Source organism: Megalops cyprinoides, chromosome 7 (genome assembly GCF_013368585.1).
Source record: "Megalops cyprinoides isolate fMegCyp1 chromosome 7, fMegCyp1.pri, whole genome shotgun sequence".
Lineage (NCBI taxonomy): Eukaryota > Metazoa > Chordata > Actinopteri > Elopiformes > Megalopidae > Megalops > Megalops cyprinoides.
Window position 1 is genome coordinate 23,466,434 of NC_050589.1, and position 23,157 is coordinate 23,489,590.

General features: G+C 45.7%; 1 protein-coding gene across 1 annotated transcript in view; it reads right to left on the reverse strand.

Moving 5' to 3' along the window:
* Positions 1 to 22,168, reverse strand: part of tmcc1a (transmembrane and coiled-coil domain family 1a) — a 35,640-nt gene extending 13,472 nt beyond the window's left edge. Inside the window, exon 1 of the mRNA XM_036533245.1 lies at positions 21,769 to 22,168. Coding sequence (XP_036389138.1) covers positions 21,769 to 21,807 — 39 coding nt within the window. The 5' untranslated portion in view covers positions 21,808 to 22,168. The remainder of the gene's footprint in view (positions 1 to 21,768) is intronic.
* Positions 22,169 to 23,157: the final 989 nt, after the last annotated feature.

Sequence of the window (23,157 nt, forward strand, 5' to 3'; positions counted from 1 at the left end):
GCTGGTGCCTTTTAATCTGCTTCGCGAGGCAATATGTCATGGGCGTATTTCACCATCTTTCAGTGCTTCACATCTTCAAAAATAGGCCAATTACACAGACTTTGCAGAAACAGCCATGGCTGCACTTCCAGTGCTGCAGAAATGTTGAACATCATGACAAAGTGAAAAGAGGAACTCACGGTTATGAAATAATCACAGACCCGAGTGGTACAGAGAAGGGTGAGATCATTTCTAACACTTAGAACACAAATACTACCGCTTTATTATGGTACAGAGTCACCACTTGTTTCAGTGAGTCTGAAAGGAAACCAGACATGAGCATAGCCTTTGCACACATTACCCAACTTGGCAATTACTACTTATAGGTATCACACGCTATGCTCATCAACACTTTCCTACATTTCACACATTTTATACATGTGAACACTAACGAGTCCATGACTTACATTACACAAACCCTCACTGCGACATCACACATCTTATTAACATCACATCAACCCCCCCCCCCCCCCGGGCCCACGCACATCTTGTGCAAGTCATCACTCACAGTGTTGTGGTTGTGAGGCTGAGAGGAACAGTCAGCAGTTACCAGGCTGAGAATGACCTCCATTGGCATGTCCATCCACTACGGACTTGTGCGGCGCGGCGGGGTCGTCTCCGGAGGGTTAAGGGGGCAACGCACACTGACGCACAGGGGAGAGTCTGTCAGGACGGGCAAGGCGACACGGGTGGCCTTTCGGCATCGTCACCCTAAGCGAGCTCTCTCGGTCCCCTTGGCCAGCCCCCAACTCAACACAAACCGTCTACTCAACGCACAGAATCCACTGAACAGGTAGGAAAGTCCTCTTCCCTGGATATGCAAGGCCTGGAAAACTGGAGAGCCTTTGGAAAACAGTTCCCTATAGGTCGTCTGAGTATGACTGAATGCTAGAGAAAGAAAGGGAGAGAGAGAGAGAGAGAGAGAGAGAGAGAGAGAGCGATAGAGAACAAGAGAAAGAGAGGGTATGAGAGAGAAGGGATGGCGAGAGAGAGAGAGGGAGAGAGAGAGTGAGAGAGAGAGTGAGAGAGAGAGAGAGAGAGAGAGCAACAGAGAGAGAGGGGGTAGGAGGGGGTTGAGTCCTTTCTTCTCACACAGTTTCAGGGCCAGCACAGACTCAGACCTCACTTGACAGTGAAGAAAATGACTTGAGAGCAAAAACAAAAAAAGAATGTTGTTCAAAAGGGCAACTCTTCCAGAAGATACTGAAGCTGCTGTGTTAATGTGACACTGGCAGGCTGATCAACTCCCACAACTAAAAAAAACTCTGACGAAGCCCCTGATCACTGAGCTGTAACTGGACACTCTCATAACTATCCCATGCTGACCTGGCCCCAGCACACTGACACAGAGACGGTCTGCTTGCTTCTGATGTTTTAAAAGTTGTCAAAAATGCAAAATCAGTCATAGCCTGAAAAAAGAACATCTTTTCTTCAAGCTTTAAGACCTCAGATTAGGCAGTCATATGACTTGACCAACAAAAGAGCGATACCAGAGAGAGAGAGAGGGAAAGAGACTGTGAGTATGTGTGCTCACAACCAATTAGGGGAGAAGTGAAGCAGAGAGCAGAGCAAGGGTAACAAGGGGCTTTCGCTGCCAAAAGCCCTGGACAGCACACTTGGAGGGGGATGGGGAGGATGGGGTGAATGAATGAGGGAATTAATGAGAGGGGAACAGCAGTAGCAACAAGACCCAGAGAACAAGTTTAGAGGAAAGGTATCTTACGTAACACGGAGGCTGACATCTAACAAGCCTGTGTGCTGCCTTAGTGTGGAGCCCAGAATACACTCTGCAACACGACTTCATTGCTCACCTAATTGCAACAGTCACAGCTCCCGAGGCCACAAAGACACTGCAAAGGACTATTATACAGAAACATATGGTGTTTCTGTCAATGAAAGGATTCCTGGAATATCTGCACTGCTGAAAACGAGGGGGTTCATTCAAGCAGGACAAGACAACTTGACTCACATTCCCTGGCAATCAAAAAGAATAATTCCTAGGGTTCCTAAGGTTGATGGTCGCCATACCTTTTGGACCAAAAATCACAACCAAGGTACATGAGCACAGCTCCTGTGGTAGTACATTCCATGCATTGCTATAAACATTGCGTGGAATGTACTACCACAGGAACACCTCCACACATTGCTTAACAGCAAGCCACGCAGGGGAAAATCCATCATTAAGCTAAAGGGAACAACTTCACATGAAAGTAATGACTTGTATGTATAGACTCACGTATGTAGAATATGTACTAAAAGAAGTAAAATATGTAACTCATGAGGTTAAAGGTGGATTGGGCTGGAAAAGCAAACCAAAGACGTTTGGTGCAGTGCGTCTATTAAAAATAAGTCCTGTTTAAGCATCAGAGTAAGAGACGCAGACAAGTAGGGAAGGGATGGTCCATTAACTTTGCGCCCATATCTATGAAGGAATAACATTTTTGTGTCCGTGTGTCACGCTGGTGCAGTTTGGCTTTTACTTAAGCATGCATTCTGAAAAGTCCTGGAGCAGTAAATCAGTTAAAAATCAGTTATTCAGAGGACCCTCCTCTTGTTCGTGTTCTTAAAAACAAAATACAGAAATGTAACAATTTTCATAGGCTATTCCTATTGATATGTTATTCAACCTCACTGCCTCCAGGTGCTCCACCAATCAGATTAAGTGTGCACTTTAATTTTCATTCTTGTTTTAATCATATTCATTCTCATTTTACTCCTCACTTAATTTTAAATCTTCAATCTCACCCAAGGGAGAATCACATCAGTGAACAATGAATCGAGGGACAGTAAGAGCCCAAGCATATTATCCAACCAGCTTCACCAGGGGAGAACCAGCAGTAGCTGTTGACTCTGATAACAAAAGCTGGTCTTTCTAATGTAGAATCCTGAAGATTCATTGTGCCAATTAGAGATGGAATGAGCATGTGGGGTACTAATGACTTGTCTATTGGGGGTGTCTAGTGGCGAGGTACTTCAAGGTAAACAGAAACCCGTGGTGTAATACTCCAGACAGCCGCTGGTGCAAAAATGTGTGAGATTCAAGCACAAATTAGTGATAATCATTATTTTCTGATATCAAAAAAGGGAACAACCATACATAATGATCAGTCCCACTGCTCTGGAGTGTTCCATTTATTTTCTTCTCGCACAAGACTCAGTAGGAGGACCTGCCAGCACTGTGAGAGTTGATGTAATGTGTCCATCCTGAATGATACCAAAAAGCCACTTGGTGGTGATTTGTCCCAGACAATCAGTATTCCATTAGCTGGGAGTCATCAGGTGGATATACAGAGGGTAGGACTGTTTAAAGGAGTGGTGCCCTGGGGATACCAGAGGTCAGCTATAAATAATGCAGGGGTTATCTGGCATTGTCTCCCAGGCATGTCAGTGTAAAACTGCTGTCATACACATTCTTGGATTAGATCACCTTTAGAAACTGTTGTGGAACTGGTTATCCGTACAATTCTCTGTATGCCAGTCATCCTGGCTGTGTGGAAAGTTAGGGAAAGCCTGAGTGGCCCTGCGGTGCTGATTTCTTTAACATTACAGTGCACGTACTATGACTGAGGGTGAGGAGAAAACACTTTCATAAGAGTCTGGTGCTTTCTGACACTGCAGATTGCAGAGGTGTGATTTAGTGGGCTGGGTGTTGTACGTCTGCACTATTAAAAAGTGGAGACACAATCACTTTATCCATGGTATAACTCAATACAAAGGCACCTTGGTGAATTATCATACATTATTGATAGGTGTTGTACTGCAAACGTGAGAAGCACGCTGCGCTTTGATTACATGTTTAACATGGGTCTGTTTTCCTTCAGGGTATGCGATTTCTACAAATTAACACCAGAGGTCTGAGTGAAGCTGTTTTTTTCTGTATGGAAGAGAAGGAGATTCACATTGTTCTGTTGCTGTGGAATTTGACTAACAACATCCAAGAAGGCCACCAATGCAGCTATCAAGGTCTTTTCATTATCAAGCAGTCAGTGAATTTCCATTTTTAATACCACTTGGCAGTTATTGAATGATTTTCTATACCTAATAATAGAAAATGTAAATGCAATGCAAATGTCACAAGACAAAACCACAGACAACTTGAGGTGGAGTTGAAGCCTGGCAAGATGATTAAAAACAACAGAAACAGAATCTGGTCCCATATGAATACTAACATTTTCAAAAGAACTTGAATTTAAGAACTGAATATAAAGCTCCAATTAAAACTACTTGTGTCTGTTGAATAACTACAGTTTTATGTTGGCATAGTTTCAGTCAAATACATAGCTGCCCTTAAAAGAGATTGGAATTCTCCATCCAGAATGCAAAGACATCTGAGACAGCAACTGAGAAGGGCCCATGAAAGATTTCTTTATCATCTGTCAAACCTGGAGGGTTGTAGAGGGATGTTTAACTTGAGAGTGCAACATTCCAGAGGAGTGCTAACCAGAGCGTGAAGGATTCTAGAACAATCAGCTGTCACTTAGTAAGTTCCAAAACTGTGGGAAGTTCCAGAGGAATGTCATTTGGAATGCGGAGGTTTCCAGCGGAACGTAAGTTGAAGCATGGAAGGTTCCAGTAGAACACTGGGCGCACAGTGGGCCCCTCTCGCAGAGATACAGACAGTCAGCGGACCATGCACAATCAGACATGTACCAAGGCCAGAGCAGGCTAGAAAGTTCCAGTGGGGGTCAGTGACATAGGCAAAAGAGGAGGGGGAGCCATGGCTGTTGGACTGGTCTGAATGTGAGAGGGAGAGGGCTTTTGTAAGCAGGTGGAGGGGGGGGGGGAGTTCATTCATATAAACACTGTGCCCTGCTCCAGTTATTTGAGTTATCAGGAAGCAGGCTTATGTAAAGAGTGAAGAGCCAAGCCTTTGTTCAATTCTGAGAGGAAAAACACACACTTTCAGAAAGAAGATACTGTATAGACACAGTGAACCTGAAAATACACACTGAACACTGAAGCATCTGAGAGGCCTTTCCCTTCCTTTAATGACTGAACTCATTAAATGTTATATAAATTGATTGCCGATTATTAATGGCCAACATTACAACCCGAGCCATCTGTCGCAATCTTAATTATGGATTCAAATGAAGGCTGTAGTGAAAGCCCAGCACATGTCAATTAGGAGACGGAGTGACTAACCATCCTGGGGCTAATGTTCCAATCCCGTCACCAGCAGACAAGAAGCTCTCCGGGGAGTCAGACTCACTGTCTGTCAGTGTGGCCAACACCAGGGGTGGAGAGATCAAGGTCACTCATGGAAGAATGATCAGAATTTTACTGTTTTTATTTAACACACTCCAGCATCCAAAATTACAGCTTCAAATTAACTTATAATTACCTCTAAAAAACAAACGGGACTATTTAAAATATACAACTGGGGAAATTGTTTCAATGCTACTAAACATAGGCAATTCAAGATAAGGCAGTTGAGCTAACCATGACCACATCATCTGTGGCCAACACGAAATGAACCCTGTTGAAGGCCTCAGTTAAGAGCTATGTGTTTGGAACATAAAAACCCAAGTTCCAGTACATTGGTTGTTTTGCTCAAGCTAGTTGTCACAGCAAGTAAGCTATATTCTCTGTGTATGGTTAAAAATACACTGGTTTCTAGCCCTAGATGCAACAATATTGTACAGTGACAGTTGAAGGGGTATTGTGATTTTAAACTATGCTAGTTCAGAATGGTTCTACACTGAAGCTAAACATTGGCTAGTTTATCAGACTGGTGTAGAGAGGTACTGTATTGCGTTTAAAATCAAACTCATTTACTCATTAGTGGAGTTAATATTAGGGTAGTTTTTCAGGTTAGTTTAAAGGAGTACTGCATAGTGGTTAAAATCAAGCTGGTTGAGACTGCTAAACAGTGGCTGAGAGGGATGCTGTTTACTAAATCTCTTCATACACCCCTCAGATTACATAAACCAGAGGAGGCGGCAAAGTTCCCACAGTGCAGTGGGGGGACAATGCAGTCAGTGAGATGGAATGGGTGGAAAAATGAAAACCCTGCCAATCTATTCAACAGCAGGAAGTGACAAGCAATAAAATAATCAACTCGGGCCCCCTCTGCTCCGTGGTGCTGGCGGGCACCACTCTGCCCCCTTCATCCTGCCCTGCTGGGGTCAGGCCCCACACCCCCGGTGACCCGGGGAAAACGCTGTGACACATTCACAGGGAAATGGCAGGGGTATACAGCAGGGTACCGCTCAGATCAGTACCAAGCACAGACTCCAGAGCTTTGCAGCACTGTTTTTATTTACTTATGCTGAGCCAAGTGCACACTATACACTGCATACACTTCCATTTAGCTTCTCATTGGCTTTTAGTGTGTGTCTGTTTACTGGGAGGGATAATGCCAGTTAATTTCTGGATGCAGTCCTAGGGTCTGTATTAAATCAAAATGCTGGAAGCATACCATGTGCAGGCAAGTAACTTGATTTCCAAGGGGTGGAGGCAAGAGAACTCAGGCGATTTCAAGGTCTTGGCCTTATAGCTCGCTACAGAAGACTGGATGGAAGTTTTGATTCAATTTAAGAGGGCAATAATTTAAGGCTGGCAGGCTCTGAGGGTCTTACAACAGTACATTTTAAAAGGCTGATTGAATCAGCAGGCAAACAAGTTTTTAATACCGTGCGGATGTGAGCCAGAGATCTTCTCACCAGAATGCACCTGCGTGCAGCAAGTCACTTCATTTCACACATCACGTATCCAAGTGTTGTGCTTCAGACACAGGTGTGACGAAAATGTTGCGGAACAAAGTTAAAATGTCAGTCAGACTTCATGTTTCTTTATTTTAACCACTGGAGCAAGAGGTGGAGGCCTTAGACCACAGCAACTAAGGGGAGGGTAAAGGGTATGTAAAGATATCTATAGTGGTATTTACATTTCCATTTGTAATGTGTAATTCATGTGACACACTTGATATGACATGAAAACAGAGGTCCCCATCCCTGGCTGAGTAGTCTCTAGGCTAGGAAACCTGTTGTCCTGAACAGAGAGAGGGAGCAGAACTGCATCCCACACACACTCTACTGTTCCTTCCCTCCACTGACCACAGTTCCATCTTTGACCTCTGACCCTTACAGCATTAGGCACACCGCCACCCATGCTTTGTAACCCGTTTCATCGTTTCTTAAACGGACTGGCACAGGCGTATGCCAGAGGTTATCATCTGAGCCATCTGACTTCTCCTCCCATAACCATTGTTCAGCTTGATTTTGACCTTAACTGGTATGAATTGCGTGCTGATTCATTAGACAGATTCTGAACATTCCACCTCTGAGCCACATATTTTGCATTGGTGACATCACTTTTTTGACAGGGAGCCACTGCTAAGAAAAAAAAAATGTTGGTTGTCCACTAGGTGGTGCTACACCCCAGTTCCTGGTCATCCATGCTATCTTGGAAAGGAAAGGGACAGAGACAGAGATATTTTGTAACAGGAAATATCAATTTCACCAGAAACCATGAAACTTTTTCTAGACACTGCTGCCCCAATTGTTTAAAGGAACAAAATACAAATTTCATTTCATTTCATTTCATAGAACAAAAATACCCAAAGAGTATGACATACATTTGAGATGAAGTCATATCTAATCAGAGAGCAGGCTGGGTAATATGAAGTCATAGCTAATCAGACTACAGTGACAAAGAATTGTCGTATCCAATCAGAGTGCAGATAGGATGCTATGAAGTCATACTGGATCAGCAAGCAGCAAGAGGGTGCTGTGACATGTGAGCTGAAGATGAGTCATATAAACGTGCACATTACAATATGATGAGACAAGGGTTAAAAGACTTAGTTTTAAAAAAGTGAATAACAGAATTGGCATTGTTTCTCTTCATTAAGTGCCAGTTGTATTATCGGCAACCTGAAACCTGTTCCCTTACCCCACCGTTTACACCTTCCAGGATATCTGTAAACCTCCGGAACATGATAAGTATGTCCTCTGGGCTTCTGGTTTTGAATATCACTCACACAATGCTCTACCATTTTCTCAGTTGTTACCCAAGATCAAAATGATCCATGTTTTGGAAAGGAAGTAATCCTTGCATCTCGTAAAACATATTTTTGTCACTTGAGGAACACTCCTATTTAGTTTCATGAATGGCATGAATAGCTGAGAGAATGCATCACTTTCACAAAGCAATGATTTAACAATGGCTTCACTAAGTCCTTCCCAGCAGTGCCTCATCCATCTGGGGACATAACCATAACACATAGCTACTGCTTAGTATAAATGCACATATATTTAAGGCAAATAATAGTTTACATCAACATCTTTACATTTGGTATGCAAAGGTCTTTGTAGGTACTAAAACCAGTGCAATTTAGTTTGCTGAAGTTGGCTCTTGGATAAGTCCTGTGATGGTGTTGCCACAAGGAACTCAAGGGACATATGAACTTTACTTGATTACTTGCAATTGATCTGTACTTCAGATATGTCCTTCAAATCAGTCAGCAAGAAAGCACTATGGGAAATGAAGTCACTCTGGAAAGCAGAACCCTTAAGTCCACTGTCTGAAATGAAAATTCTTACCGAAACTACAACAGAAACAATATGTTCTGTCTGGATCACAAGCTTTGGAAGGCTGGACGATTCCCAAAAAAAAGTACGGTACCAGACAAACTGTGGTCTCTGTTGTGCTTGTAACCTGTTTGTTGTTCTTGAAACAAAAAACAATGAAACAAAAAAGGCCAATCTTCTTAACTGGGGATTAGGGAGCGAATCAGCTTTGAGAAAAGAAGGGTCTTCTTGTTTGCAGCACTCGTGGAAAATACTTGAGGTTTTCTTTGCATAATCCTCCACCCTTCCCGTTTCAATAAACTCCTACCTCACACACAACAGTTTCATTCAGAAGCGTAGAGCAGACATGGACTGGGGAGGGAAAACATGGAGCAGGAGTGGGAGGTGGGGGGGGGGGGGTGTACCCCTCTCTCTGCAGGTTAACTCATTGGCTCTAATAAGAAAAGGAATGTGAGCACAAGACAGTGTCTACAACACTTCAGGCTGCCCTGGATAAACAGTGTCTGCTTGGCAACAATTGCCATAAAACTGCGAAATCTGATCAGCTCTGCCAACAATGCCAAGGGGCTTGCTGAAAACCTCCAAATGTCCTCTTTTCACCTGCATGTCACGAATTTCCCAAAGTAACAACGAAAGGAAATGCGCCAAACATTCCACTGCCGGGAGCCAGGTGCATGCCTTGCACCTGACCAGCGAAATCCTCCAACAAAGCCAGTTCATTTCCTTTAGACATTCCTCCCGTTCCACAGAAAAACATGACTATTATTATCAATATTGTGAAGCCTCTGATGAAAATTCGCTGAAACGCTGCAGATCATCATGAGGTGAACAAAATGTATTAAGTTCATATGTTCTTTGCTGACGTCTTTGCTTTAATAGCATGGACCAAAGCGGCTGGCAGGGACCTCGGCGAGCCTCACTCCAGACGGTCACATGACCAGAGGACTCCAGCAAGACCCTGCCAGCTCTACAGCTGTCTACAAATAACAATACGCACCACGCCAGGTAAGAGGTCAAAGGACGGTGCAGAGCGGATCACAGAGGCTAGAGACAGCTGCCCGCAGAGACGGAGAGCAAGAAAGAGAGAAGAGGGGAAAAGGCTTATTGGCAGGAGTTTCTGTACGAGTTTAGGCGCGAGGGCACCGGAGTTCCGGTGGCCGTGGGCCCGTGTCCCACATGGGTCATTGCCATGCACCTTTGAGCATGTTTACAGGGTAACCAGCAAAACACTCCAGCTGTGGAAATGGGTTAAAGGATCTGTGAAGATGTTCACATTTCTGGTCACAACGAATAAGGGCGCATGGCGGAATAAACGAATAATGTGCGTTCACAGAGGACAAAGAGGAACTGAAAATCTAAATGTCATCTGCTGGATTTATGTGCGACTGAGAGTAAAATGTGTGGCTTTTGAATGGGTACTGTATGCTATTTCTGCATTATGGTAGGAGATCATTTCCTTTAACTCTCATGAAATGAAGATCTGTTATTCTAACCCACACTCAAAACCCAACATGACACACTGTGCCTGACACCCTATTGTCAGAGTTAGAAGGTAAGGTAAGAGGACGCTGGCACTGGGGATAATGCCATGTTTCCCGGACACAACCGCCACCTGAGAACGGGAGATGAAGAGGACGTGACGATGACACAGAGGACCTGATTGCGTGTTACTGTGAGTAAACTGGGTCACTGGGACAGAGCTGAACTCAGCAATTCATGTTAGTCTTTAATTCATTATTCATCTCACACACCTACACACACGTGAACACACACATGCTCACAGGTGCATGAGACTCGAAACAAATAGCGCAAGCACACACACGCGCAAACATAACGCACACACTCACACTTCGGAAAGAAAGCTAAGACTCAGCTTTCAACACTGATATTATTCACCAGAGGTTTGACAGAGGAGACTCCACGCTACACAGCTCACAGAGGATACCTACTCATTCCATCACTCATCCAGTGAGGTCGGATGTGTCCTGCACTGCCTACAGTACATCACTAAAACCTGGCAAACACGACACCGGAGCCTCTCATTTCACAGACCATGGCATCCCCACTGTCAGACTGACAAGTATAATGCAGTCCATGTCCACTAGGCCAAACAGCGAGGCCCATGACTGATGAGTAAGTGAACAATCTGGGCTCACTGAGTCAGAGTTCAGCCCGCGTGCACTAGATGAGAAAGGGGTACAGACACACTCGGCAAGTGAATGCAGTCTATATGTGTACTGTGTCAGAGCTGGGCTGCAGTGCAATAGCACAGTCTATGGGCACTGGGTTACCGCACTGGGTCAGAATAAGGTCCATGCGCAGTGGGTCAGAGAGCAGTCTAAGCACAGTGGGTCAGAGCGTAATCTATGCGCTTCTGGGCCAGAGCTCAACCCCACGTGCACTGGCTCAGACACTACAGGAAAACTGGCAAAACAGGAAATGAGGTTATGCCAGCTGTGTCAAAAATAAAGAACACAATAGAAACTGACACTTCACGTGGTTTCCTTCTTTAAAGGGAGAGGACAAAAAAAAAACCCACAGAGAGAAATTATGAAAAGCTGACCCATTAATGCACGACAAGGCAATTAAGTATGTTACCAAGAGAGACAGCGTCGGCTGATTTGTGAAGCGCAAGACGGCTGCCCCTCCCCTCTTTCAGGCCGTCAGAAAATCCATATCATCTCCCTAAGCGAGAACACCCCGGTTGGCATGGGGACAGAGGCAGAATCCTCCTTTACCGTAAGCTCACATCTTTGGTCAGCATGTGCTGTTTGCCCGGGCTCCCGCACGCCTGCGTACGCTTTCATCTGTACACATTTGCTCTTCCCTTTTGCATATAAATGCCGGCTCCCCTGGATCAGAGTGCCAGCCTAATACATAATAAGTGAATATTCAAGAGGCAAGAACATGGAAATTAAACAGGCTGGAGCACGACTTCAAAGGGAAACAGAGACGAGAGCGGTAAAAACACACACGTACTGTACACACACACACACACACAGGCACACACGCACGCCCCCGCGCACAGACGCGATCGCATTAGTGTGAAATGAGCTGTCTCGCAGCATCTCCAGAACGGGCGAACAGTAATTAACACTGGCCCAGTAACCACAGCCTAGTCCCAACAGTGCCAGCCGCGCAGGGTCTCGGTGAAATATCTAATCTGCTGCTGGTGGGGACTCTAAGCACCAGATAATTTGTCTTGTCAGTGAGGTGGAGGAGAGGGGAGCGAAAGATGTGAAAAAGACAAGAGAGGGAGAAGGAGAGAAAGAGAGAGGGAGAAAGAGAGAGGGGGGGAGAGGGAGTCCTCAGCTGGCTCATTTATTATTAATCCACGTAATAAACGAAAGGATATGTGGTTTAATCGCTCTGTGGCAACAGAGAGATTCAAAAAAATAACACACACGCACACAAATGCAAACACACACAACTGGGGCCAGAGAGAGTGGACTTACACATTTGCAAAAAGAAGCTAGTCTGTGTGTGTGTGTGTGTGTGTGTGTGTGTGTGTGTGTGTGTGTGTGTGTCTGTGTCTGTGCGTATGACAGCCTCTTTTCTTGGGATGTGCAAAAATAAAGCCAATGAGGGAACTCTGACACCAAAATGCTTGCCACTCTTTACCCTCAGTACATCTGACACCTTTTTTCTACAAATAACGCATATGAAGAATTATGTAAAAGAATTACGCATAAATACACAACAGTCTATCACAACTGGGGTCCAAGTGACTCAAGGTGAGCTTCATGGGGGGCTACTCTGTGCATAAATGATGTACACGCTGCACAGCGGTACTTCCTGCAAAGAGACTAGCACATGATCCACAGTGCTGCACAGAATAGTGCACATGCTGTACAGTTGTGCTTTCTTCTTGGTTATCTGCAGAAACCTGAAGACTGCAAGTCTGTGAAACCCAAATCCATCTGCCTATCATTCACACCTATCATTAACACCTCAACACATCCAGAGAGCACAACATATTCACAACACAAAGACCGGGGCCTCAGATGCAAAACAACAGGAAGCATGGGTTTTTCAGGTTGCCTATCGGCAGTGAGATCGTATAGGCTGTAGAGCAGCCGGCACAGGAACACCAACTCTGAACAAAATGTTCACGGATGGTGCGCACTGACGGCTCTGTGGCGTGGTAGCAACAGCAGCGGTTACAGACATTGTCCATGCCCAGCCCTAACCAGCAGCCATGACGGTCACGAACGTGATGGAACTTTCATTCACACATGCTGCCATATGGACAATATGGCCTATAAGGAAACTGGCAGGGGCTTGGCAGGGGGAATCAGCTGTGGAGGACTGAGGCCTCAGCCAGGAGAGGCAATCACGAAGCTGGGCTGATGGAGGACCGTACTGCTGAATGTCACGGCGACCTTCAGGTGCATGCCAGGGCAGACAGCAATCAGGTGAGAACTCCAGCTGGGCCAGTCAGGTGGCTGCCAATTAGGCCTGGAAACAGGCGGGGGGGACTGGAGGCTGACACACGCGGCGGTGACCTGGAAGGGCAGGGGATGGCAACACGCAGAGCAGCACCCATCTCCCTTTGTTCAGCCTCAGCCATTTCGCTCTATACCACCTCCACAATCTCCAGCAGCTTGCATGTCTCTCTGCTAGGCATGTTTTCAGATCAATTTATATTGTTATTGCACTGTACTGTAATGCACTGTTTGTACTGTATTGTATTGTGTCATTCTGTTTCTAACTCTGTCTACTGTAAAGCTGCTTGCTCGGCCAGGTCTCCCTCAAAAACGAGACTTTCTATCTCAGGGGACTTCCTGGTTAAATAAAGATTAAATAAGTGAAAAAGAAAGGCCAGAGATCAATGTTCCCCTCTGCAAACAACCAGGTACAAACACAGGAGCGTCTGCATTGTACTTCTGACAGAGAGAACAGGACAAACCTGAGGCAACATGATCTCACAACGGTCTTATTGCTACTGCAGCACACTAACAGCTAATAAATCAATAAAAACCTCCATGATCAATATGTTCGTGGAAATGCTACAACCACTATGCTCAAACAACACTAATGCATCCATATGATGCATCCGATAGCTAATGTATCCATATGAAAAATTGTAACCAATATGTTCATACACGCCAATGGCACGGACAGGCCGTAGGAAAAAAAAAGAATATCATTCTATTCTAAGAAAATGAGATTAAATAAACAAATCGCTTGTAATTTCTCAGCGGGTCACTAAAATTGACGATACTGAATAAGGTCTGTCCTCTAAAAACAACCCACTTCTGGAGCAGTAAAGTAGGGAGAGAGGCGTTGGTGAGGTCTCTACTGACGCTAGCGACAAGCACCTTTCATGTGGTCGAGGAACAGGGATGCAGGCTGCACCTGCTAACCAAGCACCCAGCGGGACATACCCAGGAGCCAGGAAGCACAAAGGCCACTAATGGACCTGGCAGCATGAGAGAGAGCACCACAAACGGGGCTGACAGATCCGAACAGCATCAAAGACTACGCCTCTTCACTGAAGCCCCTGGTTAATTATAAAGCTTCAGTGAGATAAACAGCTAAATTACCGGGGCATTTAACACAGGCCATGGGGCTGGGCAAACACCCCACCCGAACGTTAGAGGGATGGAGCCGACCATGAAGCCGCTGCAAGGCGAAAACTCTCCTTGCTTTTTTAATTTTTTTTTTTTTTTTACACAGAACTTCTGAGCGATTAATAGCTCTATACTGCAGAACCCAATTTAATCACACAAGATTGTGAAATTGTGTCAGCTTAACCGCACAATTAATATAGATTACTGGACTGCAGCCAGCCATTTCAAGGCATTCATCTTCTCGTCAATAGCGTTTCTCACTGAAATGACGCGAGTCAGAGTGGGAACTGACCGCTCCCGTGACATGCTGCTGAAGCAAACACTGATAGCAGCAGAAGAATGTCAATGCTGGTAAAAACCACAGCTCTGCAGTGGTGGTCTTTGACCCACTTATATGCAATGCTTTCTGGGTCTAGTCATCCAAGAGGTATGGCAGTGATTCGCCCCTCCAGCCCAGGCAAGCATCCTGAGGAGTTTGTGACCTCATCACTCCTTTGGTATTTACATAATTTTACAAAAATGTACATATAAAACTGGGGGTTTATTCATATTACCAACTGCATTTTTTCAGACTTGCAACAATGTAGCTCAGTGACATTCAGAGTTTACTGAACTAACTTATTTCCCCCTTCACTTGAGGAAGTGCAGAATTTCAAAGACACAGGCCACCACTGAGAGAGGTATACTAACTGAGACTGATAATCAGCAGACAATTAAAATCGATAGGCTAACCTCAAGAACAGCAGTTTCAGCTCTTTCAAACGAACCATCACTGGGCTGTGACACAGCCATACAGTTGGGCTGGTTGCCATGGCTCCCCCATGGTTGGGTGGGGGGGTGGCAAAGAGGGGCTGTTTATTCAATGACATAAGTGTGACTGGAGCCAGAGGCAGACCGGCAATCACCTGAAGACACCGTCACAGGGAACACAAATTAAGTTAACATTCATACTGATGGATAACCATTTACCTTTCTTTATAACCACGGCCAAATTAAAGACAAACACACACAGGAAACACATCGTTATCATAAAACAAACACACAGGCCGGCCCTGTCCTTGCTTGATTTTCTGAGTCAGGGTAATTGCATTTGGCCAGGAGCTGGTACCCTGAGTTTGTACTGGAAGGTAACACCAGGATGGATGTGCTTTCTGCGGTTTCATGCCAATGTAACAAAGACAGACATCTTTCAGGATGTACAAGATCCTCTACACAAGCTGCTAACTTGTAAGCCATGCCAGATCTACCCACTATACAGCAAGCCCTGTCATCCCCATTCTCAACACTCCCCGCAAGCTAGTGCACCCTGCAGTCTTGGTATTTCTGTGGCCAGCGAGGGCGGAAATATTTACAGTTTCAGCAGAAGTGTTTCTCAGCTGCCTGGTGAAAGAGAGACTTGTCTGATTAAAAAAAATTTAAAAAAAAGCCAAACACAGCCACACGAGTCAAGCACAAAAACACAGATGTTATCTGAGGGAGACCAAACTCAACTGAGCAGCTGTGTCTTCTGACACAGATAAGGATGGTAAGCCTGTTTGCGGAGAGCGCTTGCTATCTACCGCAGAAACTTGACCACGCTCGTAGGGTCCCACTCAAGAGAAAATATAGGACAAGGAAGACATGGCTTCCAAGCGGTTTGCTGTGGCTGCAGCTATGCCACGTTGTCACGGGCTGATGGGAGATGTCACACACAGGATGAGGTCCTTCCTGGGGTACAGCTATGGCCACAGCAGATACTGTTAAACATTTCCAAAAACCAACGCAGGATATAAGGCAAAGACGTATGTTTGAATTTGATTGTGTCAGTGTCTGTGTGAGCTTGCGTTACAGTTCTTGTCTTCATTTAAATTTTAGGCTGCAGCGTACAGGAACACAATGGGAGCAGCACATATGAAAGGAGTGATTACTCCATGCGCATGAAACCGCTGTGGTTGGCAGGACTTGTTGTTCCAGTGGTCTTGAGCCTTTTCTCTGAATGATGATAACACAAAACCAGAATTAGGGGAATTCAATACTTCTTGCACTGGGCCGATGGGCCGATTCCTTCGCTGTATTTTGAAGAACTGACAGAGAGGGCAGCTGGACAAAAGGCAGACTGCCTTACAAATGGGACAGTGACTCTCTCAACCTTACCATAAATAACCTCTCAATTTCTTTTCTCCAGAGCATGATTTGCTTGCCAAATTAAAGCTTTGACCCAACAACAATCACTGACCACATGTAACATCTAGTCCCTGGTTGGCTGATAATTCAGACAACAAAGGTCCAAACCAAACAAACTCCAGGGGGAGTTGAATTTTTCACTAGAGGGGTCACAGGGTACAGTAATTGGTTTAAGGGGTCAAAGAACAGTAATTGATTGGAGAGGTCAGAGTACAGTAATTGGTTGGAAGGGTCAGAGCAGAGTGATTTGTTGGAGGGGTCAGATTACAGTAACTGGCTGAAGGGGTCTGGGTATAGTGATCAGTCAGAGGGGTCAGATAACATTGATTGGCTGGGGTCAGACATATATGTTACAGATACTCAAGCCCTTTGAAAGTTCGTCAAAGAATTGTCATGTCCGGTAGTTTCCTGAAATACAAGGGTAACTTTATGGTATGAAGTACGTCAGTATATGGATGAAAACATACTGCATCATAGTATGATGACTATGTTTGCAAAATATGCTTCAAGGAACCACAGGCAAAATACAATTTTGACATGTGACCGAACCTTGTGGAATACGTCTCCCTGTGAAATTTTTTTTTACCTTGTATACATGAGTAAGAAAAAGAAAATACTGAAGAATGTAAACAACGATTAACTATTAAGTTGCTTAGCCATTCTCAAATGGTTAAATATGAAAATGTTCACTGATATGAGCATACTTAAGTCATAATAAGTTCAATAGCTGTCTCCTGTAAAGGAATTGATACTAGTGTGTCAATATGGGAAAAAAAAATATGGTGAGCTCAGTGGAAGTTGACGTAGTTCACATTAAACTTTGATAACACTGACTTCCCAAAATCTGCTCAAAGACTGAAGTTAGAAGTGTCACTGTTTAGAGTGCATGTCTATTTGCCTTCAAGTGTCTTCAGGTGCAGTAATTAATATAAGCAAAAAACCAGCCATTAGCAGTCTGTTTCCAGAGAGTTCTTCATTTATGTTGTGCTTTTTGTAATTTATATTGTGCAAGCTATCTTGACAGATAGATGCATAAATTTAATCCCAGTCGGTTTCACCTATATACAACCAACAACAAAGACAGGTTGATTTGCTAACCTCATAATTAACTTGTCATAGTTAGTCAAGACAAGACAATCTGTAAATGAATGAAATGAATGAAATGTAAGTAATTACTCCATTTTGTTCTTTAGCAAGGTATACTCTCCTCATCTGCAACCTAATAAGCTAAATTCACGGCTCTTTTTCATTATACATGCAGAAGGAAGACATAAGGTACACTTGGCTTGCTGTCAAAAATGGTGTTGTGCACATCAACTGATGATAGCAGCACAAATTCATGGTCAACTGAACCAGTGCTTTATTAAATATCTAAGTTAAATCCCATGAAAAATAATACAAGCAGAAAGCTTAAAACAAATAGTAGAAAACATGTCTGTCTTTCAAGTGGTCTTTCAACTAGATGCCTCCTTGTGTTATTGAACAATAAAAAAAACAACACAAAGATTATCAAGAAGAAACAATAAAGAGAGAATGTTTTTCTCTAATGACTAGTTCCTCTGAATCCACCTCCAGTTGTGACTTTGGTGCCAATTTTAACTTTAGGATGCCAGTAAAATATTTTAGGACCCAGAAGTGCATGATTCTTAAAAAGGCTTGAATGAAAAGCAGATGTAAGTCCATCAAATGCTTTTTCCTTCAAATATAATAACTTTATTAACATGCTTCCTAAAGCAGGGTATGATGACTAAAGAACTGCTGGGTCACAGGCACAGCCTGAAATTAATAAAGCTATTTAATCACTGCATGCCAACAGAAGGCACAACCGCCGATGTTGCCACCCAAGGGAGTACTTTATACGACTGTGATTCAGAGGAAATGACTACATCCCGTCTCTGTCTTCCTCTCTCGCTCTACACAACCCCCCCTAACTACCGCTCAGGTTTCAGGACATTTTTCACTCTGCACCCATGAAACAGTGGCCAGACAATAGCAGCTCACACTATTCAGCTACTGGGAGAGGCTGCACATTTTTCCAGGCACCTTTTTTTTTGTTAATCGGCACCCAGTTTCACCCCCAGTAACCGAATACTACAGCAGCCACAATCCCCTCTGGCGGCCTCGGAAAACGTTGCTGGCTGTTCCAGAGGTGATAGGGGCCTCTGCTCCTGCATACTGACCGATCAAACAGCAGAGTTCAGCGAGGAGCAGGGCCTTCGTTTTGGATATGCGCACGTGACAGATGCTTTAGACTTGGATGAACTCATATCTCACACGAGCCAACCCACTATGCCTTGAAGGTGAACCACTGCCCCGCTTGCTAGGCTGCCAAGGACAAGATGTCTGTTCTTTATTCGGCTCTAAAACAACCCCCCACCCCCTCCCCCCTCCACCGCACCCCCAGCATCTCTCCCGAGCCCGGGCTCTGACTATAACCCCCCAGGCTCGTCACTGGGGCACAGCATTAAAGCACCAGGCCCTCTGGGTGACTCCAGCAATGTCCATAAAGACTCACACAGATCAATCAACTTCTTCTGCGTTCTTGGCCATGCTTCTAGGCAAACAGAAGCGGCCTTTTCAAAGAGACGGGGAGGAGGGTGGGGAGTCAAGAGGGAGAGATAGAGAGAGAGATAGAGAAAGAAAGAAAGAGCGCCATGGCAGCAATCAATAATTAATCAATAAATCTCAGCAACAGCTCCAGGTGCACCCTGCACCAGGATAATCGACTTAGCGTGGTCGTCTGGGGGCTGGAGGGATATGCTTCGCCCTTCGACCCCTCCGCTACACACAGAAAGCGCTCCAAAGCCAGCATGACTGCAGCGGCAAAAGCACTGGACAACATCCAGGTTTTTGGAACCTACCCACCTGGGAACTGTCTGCAACCCCTGTGCTGGCTTGCCTTCAGGGCTACCTGCACAAAGGCGATGTCCCGCTCACGCAGTAACACCTGACACAAGAGAAGGCCACAGTTTCTGCGCTGACACATTCAGCTTAAACACTGTTACATTAGAGCGTCCAGAGGGAGGACGGCAGCGAAAAGCAACATTCTGACAAAAGCTCTTCTCAGCATTCACTTTCAGCCTAGCCTTGTCTCTCACAGAAATGTGAAAATACCCTGGTTTTGCATCACTGAGAGTTAACTCTGCATGAAACCTTCAGGAAGGTGCACACAGCCTTGTCTAGAAACCTTAAAAACATGTTGAAATTCTTACATTAAAATGATCTGCTTATAAAAAGAGAAAGCTCGGGCATTCAGAGAGGAGCTCCAGTTTGCATAAGAGATACAGCCTGTCCCTCAGTGTCAGTTATGGACAGGCTCTGTCCTGGGAACCAAACCACTTCTGTATTTGGTACAAAACAAGACAGAACCATGTAGGGGGAGGGGGGCGTTTTCATAAGTAACTTCTGAAGAATGATTCCTGCAAATAAAAAGAAATTCCGAAACCCTAAGAGGGCCACCCCGGTACAAAAGGGCCGGGCAACATTTGACATTGCCAGCTATAAAAGCTCTGACAATTTACCCCGTTTCTTTAAAAAGCCACTTCCACATACTTTTCAAACAGTCAAACAAATTTCAGTCCCTGTAACCTTCAAGCCATTACCCACTACAATTGAGTACACTGTATACTATCAGACCTTCCGTCATTTTTTCCCTCTGCTGGTCACTAATATTGCCTGTTATCTGTAAGCAGACAATTTAGCTGGTTGTAAATGTTATTGCTTTGCGCCACTCACAAAAGGCAGATGATGAAAGTGGCTTTCATTAAACTACCAGGGGAAGAAAAACTGGGTGTTTCATGGGAGGATTCAGTGTGCCCATTTAATCTGTACTTCCCATCTCCACTACTCAGACTAAAAGCAGCATGTGACCTTTGTGCGACTTAAGTTTATTGGGCTTCCTACAACAGTGTTCGAAATGGAAATCTTAAGCAAATTTACGCAGACACAGGAAGTCCATACAATACGATTGTAATGCACCTCCATTCTGGCTGCTGAGATTGGATTTTCCTCAAGACTAAACACTTTTAATGGTTGTGTAAACAGACCTTCATTAGCACTGTACTGCTGTACCTACTTTCGTCACAATGCGAGTCCCCCTCTGATCTGTCCCGCAGCATGTTTCTACTGTACTGCTGAAAACACCCAAACAGGAGCAAGGAGTCCCTCTGGTAAAGCACCTGCAATTCTGAACTGGGCAGAGACGAAGTGCTGATTATCAGAACGCCGTGAAACTCAAGCCATGAGCTCTGAATTGCAGTGAGGAGATCAGTCCTAGTGCAGTGTTTCTCTTTGATCGGTCTCTCTCTTTGAAGCAGTTTGAAAAAAATACTGTTGCTGTATTAAACTTAATAACTGCTCCTTATTTTTGCCAAATAAGGAGCTTTTTGCCTTTTTTGCATTTTCATGCCACCTTTTAAATCCTTTGACATTTAAATTCGTGATTCCAGCGCCACATTTAGATTTATTAACTTGGCAGACGCTGTTACTCAGAGCGACCTGTAAGGCAAGGTGCAGCCACCGATGAGGTTACATTCACAACAGGCAGGAAGACTGCTTCATGCAGTGCTACAATTACCAGTGTCACACTGAAAATATAGGCTGTGTGAAGTTCCACGGTAGTCAAAACATGCTGATGTATAAAATCAGTGCTATAATACCTGAAAACTGTTAAATGTAAAAGCGCTCCAGCAGAGAGTTTATTTTCATCGCGCTTGTCGCACTTACGAGCACATCTCTCTCGTTGTCTGCCGTGGGAGAGTTTAAGCTCGCCGCGGCTGTCATGAGATCAGTGCCCCGGAGTGAACGCTGACACCGCGGCTGTATATATAGAGCACAGAGGCGCAGAGAAAGACGGAGCCGCAGGAACCGCCGTGCCGAAACGGGGCGGGTCGCAGGGGGTCACGCCGAGGAGACCTGCTCGCTCTGTGCATGATCAGAGAGACCGGAGCGCTTGTGACTGGAATCTACCGAGGGGGGCGAACAGAAAAAAACAAAACAAAACAAAACTGTGACTGCTCTGCCCTCTGATGGGGCCCGCTTCTCTCTAACCGATGTCACCTCTGCCACTTGCGCCACCCTCTCTCACCCCTCCTCATCCTCTCCCGCTAAACCACAACAGCAACAACAACTCGCCTCCTTCCGTTACCAGACTCAGAAGGGTGGATCCGCTCTGTACTCCAAACACCAAACCAGAGCAAGCTAACCAACACCTCACCGTTGAGGCCAGAGAGAAAGCATGGCAGATATGCCTCAGTACAGCACAGCAGAGTTAAGTTCATCACAGCCTGCCCAGGCACAGGGAGAGTATTCAGCCTCCCTCCAGTTCTGCTGAAGGCACCCTACCACCCTGACAACACAAACGGCCGCTCCACAGGAGGGCAGAGCCGCGCTGTGCTCGGAGAGTGAGCCGGACCGCGGGCGGCGCGCTGGCAGGGGAGAGCAGGAAGGAGACGGCAGCTTACCTTGGAGTACTGCCTGCGGAGGCTGAAGCGCTGCACCATTCTCCCGGCTGTTCAGGCTCTCCTCTCCAAAAACCCAGAGCCTGCTCCGACAGGCAGGAGAGATGCTGGGAGACGGGTGGAGGAGCGGAGGAGGCTACATGACGGCAGTAAGCACATGAATCCAGCAAACACAACCACGGCACAGCAAGGAAAAAAAAAAAGAGAGAGAGTCGGCACTCGGCTGTCCTGTCCCACAAACGTGGCGCGATTTCAACTGCCGCCGTTGGCCGGCGCGCACAGCACTGTCTCCAGCTCGCAGTGCGCAAGGAGACGATCTCCTCCCCCTTCAGCTGTCCGAGAGGTGCTCGCTGCTACCGCCCAGCAGCACAGCATGGTTTCCAGCGCACACAGACAAGGCAGGGCGGCGTTCACATTTCCTGTCAATCAGCTGAGCGGCAAGCCGAGGCTGGGGGGGTTGGGGGGGGGGTGTTAAAGGGGAAGGGGAGGGCTGAAGGGGGAGTGTCCTCTTCTTTTTGGCTGGCTCAATCTGTACCTCCCCTCCCCTCTCCTCCTCCTGAAACTCTTCTCTCTCAGTGTGAGATAGAGCCAGCCGGCAAACCCTTTCTGCTACATCAGTCAGACTAGAGGAGAGGGGAGAAAAAAAAGAGAGAGGGAGAGAGAAACAGAGAAGGAGGGAGGGGAGGTTCTATGGTTTAACAAAGGTGGTGTGTAGCCCCTGGCTCCTGAACAGGCCTTCAGCAAAAATCCCCCCCGGAGAGCTGAGTGCACACAAATAAATACATGCTCCTCTCTGCTGAAACCAGGCTTGGCCTCTTCCCTCTTCCCTCTCCCTCTCCCCACCCCCCCTTCTCTTCCCCTCGTCTCTCTCCCTCCCCCCTGCTCTCCCACATCAGCCCATCACATCAAAGCTTACCACGCTTACGGCAAGCGCAGCTCAAAAACAACACAACTAAAGGGGGGGGGGGGGGGGTTGTGCTGTGTGCCCCTAAACAAGGCATCCGAAACAAGCTCTCCGGTGCATTTTGCATCTGGCAGCGATCAACAGCTCCTGCATGCACCGCACAAACGTTTCAGACACGTCTACAGACTGGGTTTAAGACCCTGCGACTGCCAAAAGCCTACTCTCTGGTGGTGTCCCCACCCTCTCTCCCCCAACCGGCATTGCTGCTAGGCAAACAGCCACCTGCACACACCGTCTTAACCCCACTCAATCCCGGATTACCTGAATGCAGCACCTGACGCCAAAAACGACAGCCCAACCCAACAGAAGGTATCATCTATCAACCCCTCGCCAAGCCTTTGTTTGCATCCACATGTTAGGTAGTGAAAGGAGGGAGTGCACACCTATTTATTTAGGCCCTTATTCCGGATGTCTGAAGAGCCTTGGAG